Source organism: Eucyclogobius newberryi, unplaced genomic scaffold, assembly GCF_026437365.1.
Source record: "Eucyclogobius newberryi isolate DKJ021-1_F unplaced genomic scaffold, fEucNew1.0.hap1 SCAF_19, whole genome shotgun sequence".
NCBI lineage: Eukaryota > Metazoa > Chordata > Actinopteri > Gobiiformes > Gobiidae > Eucyclogobius > Eucyclogobius newberryi.
In genome coordinates, this window is record NW_027315823.1 from 26,554,542 (window position 1) to 26,569,613 (window position 15,072).

Consider the following 15,072-nt stretch of genomic DNA (forward strand, 5'->3'; position numbering starts at 1 on the left):
GTGTATTGCTTTTTTATTTTATTTTTTGACCACCCTAGTTATCAGTGCAAGCTTACATGTCGTTCACAATGTTTTCACAGACCTTAAATAAAGTAACGCCAGACTAAAAACACACTTATTTGTAAAATAAATGACGCAACATATGCCATTTTGTCACAAATGACTTCTTAATGTTACAATTCAGCAATTCATTGTGATTCAGCACGCATCAGAGCAGGTAAACAGCCGAGTAAATCCTCATTATTTACAGCATTAGGACTAAATGTGAAATCTCTCTCCCTCCACAACATAAGCACAATTTCAAATCTGTGTCAGAAATATAAATTAGGCCCAGCGACTTTATAAGCAGTATTTTAATGGGCTGCTACGAATAGTGTGTCTCCGGCATGTGTGGCCGTCTTTTCCAATGTGTGGCATCTAAATCACCATTACAGAGGGCTTGGACCAGGCAGGAATATTAAAACAGTCAATGTGTGGCCAGCATAGACCTCCTTATCTCCTCACCGCGTTTCACTTTCTCCGCATGAATAAGAAGGAAATGCATTCGTCGACAATTTGACTCCTAAATCTAAATTAAACACATATCACCTGTTGCTTGTTTGAGAATAAATAAGATGAATCCAGCCACAGGAAGACACAAGTCACTTTATTCTACACTGCAAACACTGCCTAGATTAATGAAGCAGTGCTTGCCATTAATAAAGTATGTAATAAAGACAATGACGGGCCCCCACAGTCTCCTTTTAACCTCAATAGTATAAAAACAAGCTGAATAACAAATTGGCAATGCAAATTATTGTATATATTATTATGATTGTAGTAATGCGATAAACATAGAACTATAGTTGATCTGTTATCAAAGATTTTTTTAAATAAATAGAAGCAATTAAGGACATTTAAACTCCACAAATAGCATGAAATAAAATGAATAAAATATGGATTGCTTGTGCCTCCATAGTCATTGTATGAACCTGGGATAAACATTGTGAAGGTTATAGGGAGGGCATCTGACATCTGAAGGGCATAAGACGTAAAAACCTAGGCTAAATTGTTATGTAATGTTAAGTAATAATTGTGTAAAGCATTGTTTTGTGGTACGGTACAAGTCAGAAATAGTGTTGTTGAGGATGATGGCAAACAGTATCTTAAAGGGCCGGTACACAACTTTGAACCATGAGTGACGAACGCGCGTGTCAGAACAAACGTCTGCTCACTCTGATGCCGAGCCGGGATGAAGAAACAACAGACGATTTCCACATGGTTCTCTGACAGGACAAAAGCCACATTATTGTTTTTATAAATAGCCAGAAGACATGCCACGCGCTTTAATCGTTGCACTACAAAAAAAAAACACATCATCAACACCCCACGGCAGCTTTTCTCCTCATTAGATTACGAAGCAAACACAAAAAACATGCAAACATAAATTCGGAAAGGCCCAAAATTGCAGATATAGACTGTCAGTGACCGATTATCGCCAACACTACAGCTTTTGTGGGGCGCTCCTTGTCTGCAGCGGCCAGAATCGATAACAAAACGAAGAAAGAGTAGTGAACAAGTGAAGACACATGTGGAGAGTGATCCATTCCCACAGCTCCTAAAATGACTGTAATGACTGCAATTTTAAACCTGACTTGTTATATATGATTTAGAATTTTAACTTTCACAAGAACATCAAACGTGCTTCGCTTTGCGCCTCGGTGCACACGCCTTAGAACCTCCTTTCTCCACTCTCCCTCCTCCACCTCCTCCTCTGCTCCCTCTAGCTCCTGCACATTTTTAAATCTATGAATTTCTGAACATCGTTTGCCTGATTTTTCCACACCCCAGGGAGACATTCTCATTCCTCTCCTTTTTTCACCTCATTTCACTGCCTCCTGAGTGATTTTTTCCACTCTGGATGGAGGTGACAGTGCAGCGTGCCCTGTGGAGCTGGAGCTGCACCCTGCGCCGTCCAACAACACCCCGTTAAACCCACAGTCCACTCCACGCCCAAAAGCGAAGGAGAATTTATGCTCCAAAACACTTACGCAGTCAAGCCACGCGCTGATGAATACGGACTTGCTGGCACGGACTAACCTGCTGTATTTCATGTTCTTAAAGATTCGCTGCAGTCGTTATACATTCAGGACTGGCACAATAATATATACATTATTTGCTTCACGACAAACGATACTGACAATAAGGCAAAATTACATCAATAGCAGAATGAAATAGTCACTGTAATTTGTATCTACCGTATTAGGAGTAGTGGAAGTTGCACATTTGATGCATACTCTATGGCTCAAATCTTTCCGCACTGCAAAAGTACTTAAGAGAAAATTCCTCACCAGTGCAAAGAAAAGACACACATAACAAATAACACTGACCTCTAAAAGAATATTGTTCCTTTCCTCATTTGTTGAACGATAAGCGTGACGCGCCTCTTGCTGCGCTACCGTTGTCCTCTGAGGTCACATTTTCCGAGTTTACAGTAGTAAATTGGAACACACTGGATCAGCCTCACAAACTCGGGCAACACTTCAGAACACCGAGATTAAGAGAAGACAGATGCAAAAAAAACTCTCTACAGTTCACCTGCTCCTGCGCCGCCACTGCAGTTATAATGTGCTGCGAGGCTAATGTCGCTAACGTCGACGCAGAAATGATGACAACAAAAGCAGAAATGATGACAACAAAAGCAGAAATGATGACAACAAAAGCAGAAATGATGACAACAAAAGCAGAAATGATGACAACAAAAGCAGAAATGATGACAACAAAAGCAGAAATGATGACAACAAAAGCAGAAATGATGACAACAAAAGCAGAAATGATGACAACAAAAGCAGAAATGATGACAACAAAAGCAGAAATGATGACAACAAAAGCAGAAATGATGACAACAAAAGCAGAAATGATGACAACAAAAGCAGAAATTCCCTTAAACCTATGACTTACACTGTCGGGGTTAATAAATTAACTTTGGACCCACATTTTGGCCAATTTGAACACCTTCCTGATTTATATTATTTTACTTGTTAAAGAGTGGTTACAGAACACATTGTAACGTATTGCTCATAGGTTTTTTACGACTTTACAACAACTGGAACAGAAACCTGTTAAGTATAACGCAGCATTAGTTTATCCTGAAAGACAAGCAGGATCAATTCATCCAATCAGCTAATATTTATATAGATTTAGTTAAAAATCAAAAAGTAAAAGGAAGTGAGATTTGAACTCTGTAAGTTACGGCACAACCACAACTCACTAACAACAATTTGGTGACAGAAAACGTGATATTTTTCTTAACAACAGAAAACAGAACAGAAACAGCCAAAACTGCAGCATTAACGTGTTGATTATTTGTATATAACCACCGATGTAGTAGCATTATCAATGATTTTTAACGGTACAGCGAAGAACATTAGCATTTCAAGCTTTGTACGGTTTAGGTACTGGATGAAAATCTTATTAGCACTGCACAAATGATACACAAAATTCCAATATTATGTTAACCGCATGTATTCGCTCTCGTTTTCTCTCTCATCACTGCTCCTTGTCTCTTGACGTTAAGTTTAAAGTCCCTCAACCCTCATTTATAACTCGCCATCGCCAGTGTTGCCACATGGAAGTCGGCATAATTGTGTTCCAAAACAGGAGACATTAAATTGATAACCTATCAAACGTTTCTCCTTCACGCATTAAGAACTGATTATACAGCGCGCCTCGGGTAACAGCCTTTAAACCGTCTAAACTGGTGCGAGAGTGAAATGACTTGGCATGTGTTTTTTGTGCTGGGAATATAAAAAAAACGAGTCCTCGAACACGCCGGGGATTTTGACGAGGTGGTTATGTTGTGAACGCAGCTCGTCGCTCTTACCTCCAGCGCTTTCCTCTTGCTGTTGAGCAGTTTGGAGATGTCCCGGGCCACTCTCTCCACTAAGTCCTTGGGGCTGTTCCTCTTGATCTCGAACTGGCTTTTCTTCTCATTATAAATCTGGAACAGAGAATGACAGAGTACGTTAGCGGAAATGATCAAAAATATGAGTCGTAACGAGTGCGCTTTTCTCCTTGAGTAAGATATTTTACAATGAAACAATATGAAATGAATTGTGTTTTCTTGGACGAAAAGATGTCAAGAAATTAGATGAATTGATGGTTGAGATTATTCAGGGCACAATAAAATCGTAAGAAGTGGGAAATATTAATTTTGAGAAGTTCAGTTCAATCTATTCTCCAAAAAAGGGAGAAAAGTACTTTTTTATGGGGCTGTTTGTGTGAGGATATCATTACTTTTTCACTAAGAAAGATTGTAATCCATTAGATTTGTGGAAAAAAAGACAATTAGGGATTTGTCTGGTCAAACTGCCAACAACCGTGAATAACTGTAAAATCTGTCAATAATTTGACGTTGTCACAGCTTTTCCTACTTTGTACTTCTACTTTGACATGGGACGGTATTGACATTTTGTGTCACGATTATCAGAGCCAAAAAAATTGTGATTAACGATAAAATCATTCATCAAATCATTATTAAAATAACGGAAATTTTTTAAATGTTACAGAGATTTATCATTTTAATAATATGGATAAGTTCTATACATACATACCTACTATTATTATACTTTGTTATTAGGGATGCCAAGATTAACCAGTTAATCGATAATCATGATTATTCATGTCACAATATAATCGGGAATTCTAAAAACTTACTGTATACACTATACAGTAATTGTGACTATTTTAGAACCAAAATTATGTAATTTCTATTCAATCCGGACCCCAAAACGTAAAGCTAAATTCATAGTGAGTTTTATTATTTAGCTATTGATTATTTTAGTAATCGAGTAATCTATAGATTCTTTACATCTGTAAATGTTTTTGTACATTCCGTAACCATTTAAAAGCATATTAAATGTTTTTTTTAAATAAACGTTATAGTCATAGTAATAAACAAATAACAAATAAGGTACAAATAAGGCTTAAAATAACACATTTTATTCTTAAATTAACAGTCTGTCCCCAAAACTGCAACATTTCACTTCACCAGTCCAAAACTTTTCTGTTTGTATATAAAGAATATATATATATAAAGGACTAATTAACTTAAACTAACTAAAGTAAAATTAAGAAGCATGTTATGTTGAGTGAGACCAGTGATGCTTGGTGTTTTGAGCTACATTTTGTCATTTTGCAGCATCAGCTCCGTGTACCGTTCACTTTAGCCTCTGTGTCTTCACCTCGTCATCACGGACTTTCTGTTTCATACTCGTGATCTTCCGTGCTCTTTCACACAACAAACACTGCTTCCCGGTCACACTCGTGAGTTTAAAACACGCCGCTCTCTCCTCTGTCGTGCTTTAGCTGCTGCAGGTCCACGCGGAACAAGCTCCATGGGAAACAAAAGCGCCACAAGTCGTTCCATGCGCGCTGCGTGCCAGAGATGCAAATGTTTTTAATTTAAAATTGATAAAATAATCATGGTGGCAAATCAAATTACTGGATTTACTCGATTAATCGTTGCAGCCCTAATATCACAATCACTTTACTTTTGCATTCAGAAAGTTTGATTCCATAAAGCTGGTCAAGTATTAATGGAGCAATGATAGAAAGAAAATTAATAATTGTGAATAATCGTTAAATTGTGATGTTTCTTCTCTCAATAATCGTAACAGTAAGATTTGATATTGAGACATATGTATTTGTTATAAGTGGAAAAAACAATCTAGATGAGAAAATCACAGATAGGTCATTTTTTTCTGCAATCATAGTGTAGTGTAATGGTGATTATCTTTGTTGGCAATTATCACGATCATTATTGTTTATTGTCCTTGTCTTACTGAAGTCAAATTTGAAGCTACTCATTCAATGTAATGGTATGAGCAGTAAGCATTTACATTTACTAAAGAAAACATCTAATTTATGTGACTCTTCACGTCTCTGCAGCATGTTTTTGCGGTGAATGATGAAAGGTACTGAATGGTTATTATGGATTCTGCTCTGAGTTATGCCACAGCACCAAATCATTACTAAACGGAGTAAATGGAGAACTGAAACAATCTCTAAAAGGCAACTCCAACCTGTGGTCAACAGAAAAATAAACACCTGCTGCAGAGTGAACATCAAACTGATGCACACTCCAAACCGAGGGCCCGAGAGGACAAACAGAGCACTTTACAACCCATACTTTCAGAAGAAAACCAATGCATCATTTACACAAAATGTGAGACTTGATGACTGAAATTTACAAAATAATTGTGTGTGACCCTGGGTGTGCTGTATTTGTATGTTCTAAAGGAGAATGAGTCATTGATCTACTGCTGCTTTAAAGGTGCACTATGAAATTTGTATGGTGAACGTTGGTCTCCATGGAGATGTCCTTTCTTTGCTTGTTGTTAGGGATGCACCGATACGCGAATACTTGACATATTAATCAATCGTTTTCCCAATACTGATCCGATTCCCCGCTCAGTCATGCACTGGGAACATAAACACTTTTTAACAACTTCAGTGAATGTCTTGAAGATCAGAACCCTCACAATCCAGTTTATTGTACAATCCAGGCATTTCCAAAGTCTCTAGTCACTATCAAACCGAAAGGTTAAGAATATGTTGTTTTTTTTCTTAAGCTTTACATTCAAAAATACAGATATCAGTGACTGTAGTCTTAATACTGATTTAATATAGTACATTTAAACAAATATGTTAGGCAAAGTGGATTTGAAACTCAATACAATTATTTTATTCTTGTTTGTTCAGACACCGCTGCAGTGCCTCTGAGGGCCCCCAGTGGGGGTCACTTTGAGAACCCATGGTATACCGGTATTCCTTTCATTTACGTTAGATCGCTGCACTAAAGACAGCAAGTAAGAGCCGCCACACTAAAGACACAAACACTATTTCAGTGAATATGTCGCTTGAATTTAAAATCTGTACTTTTATTTTTGATTGTCACTCAAAAATATGTTATATAGCGTATACATCATTAGCATCAATAGCATAATTAGCATAATTGGTATCATTAGCATCATTAGCATCGTTAGTAACTGCAAATATAAGCAGCCTGAGCCAAAGTTCAGAGGTACAATACACCAACGAGGTTTAACTTTGAGTTACACTCACTTACACTTTAAGTATTTCTAAAATCAAAATGAGATTTCTACATAAACAGACTCATAGCACAGGCACTTACAGCTGCACAACACACGCTCACTTCCTTTACAACCTGATATGATCCCAAAACAGCTTGCCGACTTAGCAAAGCTCATAAAGGAAGTAAAACAAATGGGCCACGGGGGACGGTGTGTGTGCGTAAGACGAGAGCTTTGGATGGACAGATGCTTGGCCTGTTGACAGACAGCTAAACAGAGGAGGAATCTAGTCCAGAGATAAGTCCTTTCCCCCTGGACTCAAAAGCAGGTCTGACTCAGCGAACTGTAGCATCTGCACAAACTACCTCTAGGATTAGCACTGATCCTGCTGCCCCCAAGACATCCACAGACCCACTTTTACCACATTTTTCTTAAAACAAATGCAGAGCCAAGGCAGGAATGCTAAATATTTAAAGCAATTAGTGTCATTTTAAGTGCAGACTTGTTCGACAAACTAATAATTTACTGCAATTAGTCACTGCAGATGTAAAAGGCAAAGGAGTCGAGGAAAAGCCATGGACGCGGACGACGCAACGCTCACTTTATTATGAAATAGGGACATCAATCAAGGTAATTTGCTTTGTTTTTCTTTATATGTTTTATATTTTACTGAAGAAAGAACCAAAGCAGCGCTCATTTGTGTTTTGAATTTGTAAAGCAGTAGTGGACATAGTATTGAAATAAAATGAAACAGAAAGGTCACCTTAAACAGATTTTAGTGTAAAGTATTTGTGCAAAATAAAACAGAACAGGAACATGCAAATGTGTAAATGTGTTAAGAGGTACTATATTTTTGTTACATCAGTTAAAGCGTAAATTGATTCAGTTTTTTATTGGGGGTTAATCTGTTTGAGGGACAGATTTATAGTATTTTATTCTTACTTACCAATATTGAATTTGAGCTTTTTATTTTGATATCTTTGTTTCTTTCTTTCTGTTGGTCAGTTGCATGACTGTAACTGTAACTGTAAATTACATTCACAAGACAACATTCACAATATTTGTCCACCTCTAAGAAAAAGAAGAAGAAGAAGAAGGAGTTGTAGTAGTATTAGTATTTACTCTGGAGAGAAAACAGACAAAATGCAGTTCCTTATACGGAAACAACAAACTTCAGGGTGACCAGGAGCTTGTTTTGTGTGGTAGTTTGATTAAACCTATAGCTCTAGTGGTAATAGTAATGTGGGAAAAGTGAGATCAGTACAGTAAAAGTGAGGTAAAAGTACAAATCCAAGCAAAAATATCAAGTAAAGGTGGCAATAGCAGTGGTAAAAACGAGGACAAGTAGTTGTAGCAGTAGAAGTAGCTCAAGCAGCAGTTGGACTAAGAAAAAAACAATGTGTTCTGGTTTTCGGAAACATTTATTGGTTGCAGAAAGTAGACTATTTGCTGCAAACTTTCCCCAGCGTAAGCACAGACAGACGGAGTGAAAATGTCCGATACTGTCACCGCATATTGACTGTTCACTTTGTCTGTGTCCAATAATGATGGTAAATAAACCCCAGCCAGCCTCCATCTATCCATCCTCCTCATCTGCTCACGGCTTTAAGGTCAGCACAAACAACACAACCGCTGCACTTACTTCAGACACAGTAATTACTCATCCCAGTTCATATGAGGTGGCTCAACCATCTGGGATCATATCTAACACTAGCATTGTAATTGTGTGTAGATTTACTGTTGGTCTAAAAATCAAGATTCAGTTTTCATTCATTAATCAAAATCTCAATCAAAATTTGAGAAAAGACTGAAATATCAACAGCTAAAATACAAAATATGAGACAATGAAACTACTGTTGTCATTCTTTTTTTTCCACTGGGATAATGAAATTGAGTATTGAGTTTTTCCCTTAGTACACAGACTGAGTAAGAAATGTTACTATTGCAAACACTAAATGGAAATTTGAAACCCAATATTTAACCCCATAATGTTTTGACATTATATTACCTAAATACCTGCAACTTTTTGATTTGACAATTATTGCGACTGATTACTACTCTGATGTTATTTTAATTAATCTAACAGCTCTAATTTGAGCACAGTTGGATGACAGAAACTACACAATTGTGGCAGTATATGAATAATAGAGAACATAATAAAGTATTCTTTTCTGTATGGGAGTGTAACCAGCAGCAGTCTCCTCTGTTGTTATACTGAAAGCGTTCTGTGTTTCTTGCTGCACCTGACAATCATGAACAGTGACCTTTTGCAGCAGGTGGAACCACATTAGCCCTAGACCTAAGCAACACATTCTCGAGTGCATGTAAGACTGTAATGGGACAAAATGTGAGCCCATCTGTGCGCTGAATGTCACCCGTCTCACTGCTGACATGTCATGTTCAGGCTGACCAGAAACAGTCAAATATGGAAATACAAACGTGTTCTGAGCAGACAGCGTTTTATACAGACAATAAACTAGGATGTGGCAGCACTACATTGTCATTGCCTGATCTTGTGTGTGTTGGGGTGGTCGAAGGGGCTGATGGCACGGACTGGCAGCCTTGCTTCCGTCAGTCTGCCCCAGGGTAGTCGTGGCTGCAAAAGTAGCTTATCACAACTGAGTGTTGAGTGGATTCAACTTTCTCTGCAATATAACTTTTCTCTAGTGTTGACTGATATTAAAATAATTGGTCAAAACAACATTCCTGAAGATTCTGAATAATAAAGTCAGTCATTGGCCCATAAAAATGACATTAAATGCTCTGTCTAATCCAGGGCTAAAGAAGCATCTGGTACTGTAAAATATTGTGAAATCAAACAAATGCTAAATGGTAAGTCAATATATATTACACATTGATAACCATAATATGCATATTTAGGAGGACCGTACAGACCAGAGGTGTCCAAACCTTTTCCTTAAAGCATGTTGAAACGCAGAGGGTCAATACAGTAAAGTTCAAATGGTTCCATTAAGCACAAGTTAGACTGAGCCACCGAACTTTAAGAATGACACACTGGGCCTTTTCCTCCGGGTTTGTGTATTGTGATTAGATGCAGACAATGGCCTGATTTTAGCACCACGTGTGACTTTTAAATATAAACTATAGAGATAAAACAGAAAAGTCAGGTAGGAAGCTTTGAACTATTACTCATTCTCATGCAGCTGTTTTGGGAGAACAAGGTGTTTTACTCAAATAAAACACATTCTACAATGCACCAACATTATGCATTCTCCCAACTCTGTAACTTTCAGGCAAACAGCTCATTATTTACACTCTGATTTTGCTGATGCCATTGTAACACTGAGAAATAAACTTCTATGTTTTTCTTCTGAAATATGTCCCGAGGATTGATGTTGTGATATGAGCAATTAGGGGCAGAAAACAAGAACGTCCAAAAGATTCGTCTCTGTCAGGCTGCAGGCTGGGAAGAGAGCCAGCTTAGGCACTTTGCTCTAACGGCCCAGTGAGCCAGCAGACCTGGACCAGGAGACTGGGCCGGGCCAAACACACACTCAGGAAAGACTGATGCTGCTGCAGCTGCTGTGGAGACTCTCTCTGGGATAAAAGCGACAGGGTTTGAATGCAAAGAAATGGTTTGTTTGGGTGACTGGGGGATTTTAGTGCATTGATCTGTAGAAGTTCTTCAATCTCATTTGATCCAGTTACAAACTTTTGAGGTATGCAGTCCCAGAGTTAAAGCTAGGATATTCAACTTTTGTAAAAGTAAATTGACCTTTATAGAGTGTATTGCATTACTAAACCGAAGAGAAGCCAATCACATGTGATGTTTTGGGAGGACAGATATTTGATTGCACACCCCATAAAATGATCACCCAAATAAACGCACCCAGTGTGCTACCCAAGTTGCAAGTCATGGGAACAGTATTTTTGTAGTTTTAAAATCAAGTACCTCAACTTTAAGAGCTAAAGTTTTTATTTAGCATGTACATGAATTATGTTAAATTTGAATAATATGATTTGAAATGTTTTCTTTTTTCACCTGTTCACTGTGTGATGTCACCCATAGGTCTGTTTGTCATACATTTAATGAATGTACCATCTATAGTGTAACAATTCAAAAAACATTAAGAAGATTTTACGGCTGGGAAACTGAAATCCAGTTGCTGGTTTTACTCCTAATAAGCAACAAAAGCTTGTATTGCTATTTCCTTTGCAGCCCTGCTATTACGAGTGTTTACCTATGTTTTATTGTCCTCACACATCCACAATAACTGATCATCACACCAGATATTCTCATATGACCACATACATTTAACACAGACGTCACACATGCCCAGTCAAACGTTTCAATGTGTTTTTCCTCAAGGTGGAAGAGACCATTAGAAGAATATTATTGAACCATAAAACAAGAAAGTTCTCTCCGCTCCATTGATGCTGAACAAGCCCTTGCCTCTTTGAAATGACGCATTTTCAAGTCGATTTAAAAACCATGTCAAATTTGTTTTTAAATCAATATTCATTCCCATAATGTGCGCCGGCAGTGCTCTCGGGTCGGCCTCTCTGAAGATTCATAGCACCTCCAGTCTCTAAGCCAACGGGAAAAGCTTTTCTTTTCACTAATGGTGAAAAGCACATCCTTCTATCCGCTCCAGCCAAAAGGTCTCGCAAATATGGCCTGTTCGGTTCAGCAAACGAATCCGGACCAAATGTTCTCAAAATTGCATAAACAAGTTGGGTTATTAAACACAGTAAACATACTGTAGTTGATTCAACTTGAAGCCTGGAAAGATTTAGATAAATAAATAGTTAATAGTTTCCTCAGTGGTAAACCTTTAGCACACTGGTGAGAAGAGAAGGAGGTAGAGAGGCTGAAGTTTCTGATGGTTCTGTTGCTGCGGTGGGACTGGGGCACAAGGTTGCAGCATTTAGCAGAAAGGGCTTGGAATTTAGGCTGCAAAACATTTCACAATCAAACCGAAATCACAATTAAATGGGCTCAATTAGCAAATCGCAAAGACTGCAATTTATCAAATATTTACCATTTTGTCTTATTATTTTTAAAACTTTCTATTTATGTAGTTTAAACTTCTACAAACCTGTCAGGAGATGCATGACATTCGTGGTGCACATTGAACAGAATCTAACTATTAAAACATTCATTGCAGAGCTAATCACCATTGCAAATGTGAGTGGTTTAGAGATACATTTGTCTGTGATTGGCTGAAAGCAAAAGAGAGGCAACAAGAGTAAGGTCGGAAAAAGGTCGGAGAAAATACAATATGTGTGCGTTAAAGACTTAGACGGACACCACATCAAAATGACTAGGTCTAAACTAAACCTGGACTAGATCTAGACTCATAGAAGGACAATATCAGGACTAAAATGGGCTCAATTTAGGACCAAACCTAAACCTGGACTTGCACAGGACCAAACCAAGTCATTTTTACATAACACATAACACATTTTACGTAGCAAATGGGACATTTAAACTCACTAAATTGATTATGTGATAAAACTTGCATATTTAATTTACAGCTGAATTTTATAAACCTGCTGCTCACTCATCATCGGGCCATTACTGTAAATATAAAATACAATGTTTTTGAATGGTTTTGCCCGACAGAAAAAGCTTCCATTGGAAAAACAAGTGCTTTGCGTTGGTCCTGCGTTATCTTCAACACATTAGCCTGATGGGGATGTTGCGTCTTATCAAAGTGTTTCGAAAAGCGGCGCAGATACAGAACGAGGGCCCAGAGCCGCAGTGGAGGCTGTTATCTGTGGCTGGTTTGGTCAGTGCCGAGCTGTAGAGGTCACATGGGCTTTCTGTTACTGCGAGAGAAGATTGAATCCAGACACGGCAAAACCTGCCTGTCGACACAATATTAGTTCAGCGCTAGCAAGAGACAACATTCACCAAAACAAGTTCACTATTGCAATAGGAAATGTTATTAAGGTGTCCAAAGAAGTGTTCGATATGGAGTGACTATTTATATTTTGTAACAGAAATAGTCAAATTCCATAACAATGCTTGATCGTGTCCCAATTACAAGTCTGGTCAGATGGAAGCAACAAGCGCCCAAGCCTTTGAAAAGAGCCAAAACAAGTGCCCCGGCCCCACAAATAAAAACACTTTGAAAAGAGATGCAGTTAAATGTTGTGTGTCGACGCAGAACGAGTGGTAATGAGATGTGCATATTTGGAATAGCATTTTGTCATAATGGGTATTATCATGAAAACTCAAATTATTATTTTTTTTTGTTGAGAAAAATGTCACAATTTTAGCAAGCAACTTTTAATTATAATTTTTTTAAAGATAAAAAATAAGACCAATGTGGAGGTAAATAAGCAGACTTGGCAACTAGGGTTATTGCGTTGCTGGTAATGCTTCACAGTATGGCATTAAACATTAATCAATCTCCATGGCAACAGGCAGATGATGCCATTAGACCAAGTTACAAGTCAGATATGTGGAGAGAATACATGTTTTTCAATTGTATTTTCTTGTATTTTCAAATTGAATACATGCAAGACAAAGCCGTTCCCAGAGGAGAAGGCGACCGTGTTATAGTATCCAAATGAACCTTCTGCTTTCAGCGCTCTCCCAGGACACACGTGCGATCTGCCAAAATCACCCGTATGTTTTTCTCTGGCATGTCCCGGACCATGCAACACGCCGCACGCACCGTCCCACGCTGAGCGACATGTACAAACTTACACAGAGGCGTATGTAGCGCTCAGTCATTAGCTTCGTTAGCATCATGAGTGGCTGCAGCGCGCCAAGCACTAAGTGTCACTGTAAACACGCAGATGGAGAGACAGAGGGTGGTGACAAGCCACAAAATCACTGCTAAAGAGCGGTGTGCCCAGTCAGCTGCCACACACGGAGACGACGCTGTGGCAAAACACACACGCACAAACTATTAGGCCACGTCAAACCTACCAACGTGTGTTCGCCGGTGGTGTTGTTGTGTTGGGCGTTGCACATTATGTAGTTGGCGTTCTCCGGCCTGAACAGTTTGCTGAATGTCTCTGCTCTCTCTCTCCCGATTTCTTGCTGTAACTGCCCAGTCAAATCCTTCGGGCCATTACACTAAATACCTCTTTTTTCACTCTACACGCTCAATGGTGTTAAGCATTTCTATAGCCACAGCTGTCCTGATAGTCTGTATTGTTGCCAGTCTTTTTGCCAGTCACTCTCACACATTCCCATACATAGGCGAGATGGCGAGTGTTTTGCCCAAGGACACAACAGCAGAAGCCGAAGCTAACCCCACAAATGTACTTCAGCGTGTGCATACATTGAGCAGCCGTAACTTTATACATAATGTCAATTTAGCTGGTCAACTTATACGTTATATCGTAAACAGGAAGGTAATCAACACATTATTCCTCTGACATGAAAGACAAACCAGACTTCTGACATCACTATTAGCTCCTTGTCAAACTTTCCAGCTTCAAAACCACGTCAGTACATGTCAATGACCAGCAGGTAGCGTGAGGCCGTGGAGGGGATGTGTGTTTTATACTGTAGCCTTGAAGTATCCGTTATCAACAGAATGACTTTGAAATGGCACTCGCAAATGACACGGCAGACTTCTGAAAGTTCACATAGTCACATTTTATGCACTTTTTTTGGGCTGGCATTTTGATGTGCCTCACTGCTTTATTGTGTCTGCGAGAGTACTGCTTATCTCTTTCTGAAGTCGTCCACAAAAGAGCGCCATATTGGGCTGACAGAGACAAATGCCGTGTCATTAAGGAATATTAGTGAGCGGCGCAGCGTCTAGGGGCCCGGGAACAGTTCAATAAGAGAAACACACGGGCAGAAGGAACCGACTCGCAGAGGCGACTGATAAGACATGAGCCCGTGCAATTCAACAGCTGAAGCCTCCAGTAGAAGAAACATTATACGCTAAGACTAGGATCAAATTAAAATATATAGATCATTTGAACAATATCAAAACTGAAACAATTACACAAAGAGGGCAAAATTTTACCTTTTCTGAACAGTTTTAGAAAAATGTTGGTCATGTAC

General features: G+C 38.7%; 1 protein-coding gene across 1 annotated transcript in view; it reads right to left on the reverse strand.

The window, feature by feature from the left end:
- cacna2d2a (calcium channel, voltage-dependent, alpha 2/delta subunit 2a) overlaps nucleotides 1-15,072 on the reverse strand; it is a 202,192-nt gene that overhangs the window by 153,863 nt on the left and 33,257 nt on the right. Inside the window, exon 3 of the mRNA XM_072452528.1 lies at nucleotides 3,863-3,979. Within this exon, the coding sequence (XP_072308629.1) occupies nucleotides 3,863-3,979 (117 nt within the window). The remainder of the gene's footprint in view (nucleotides 1-3,862; nucleotides 3,980-15,072) is intronic.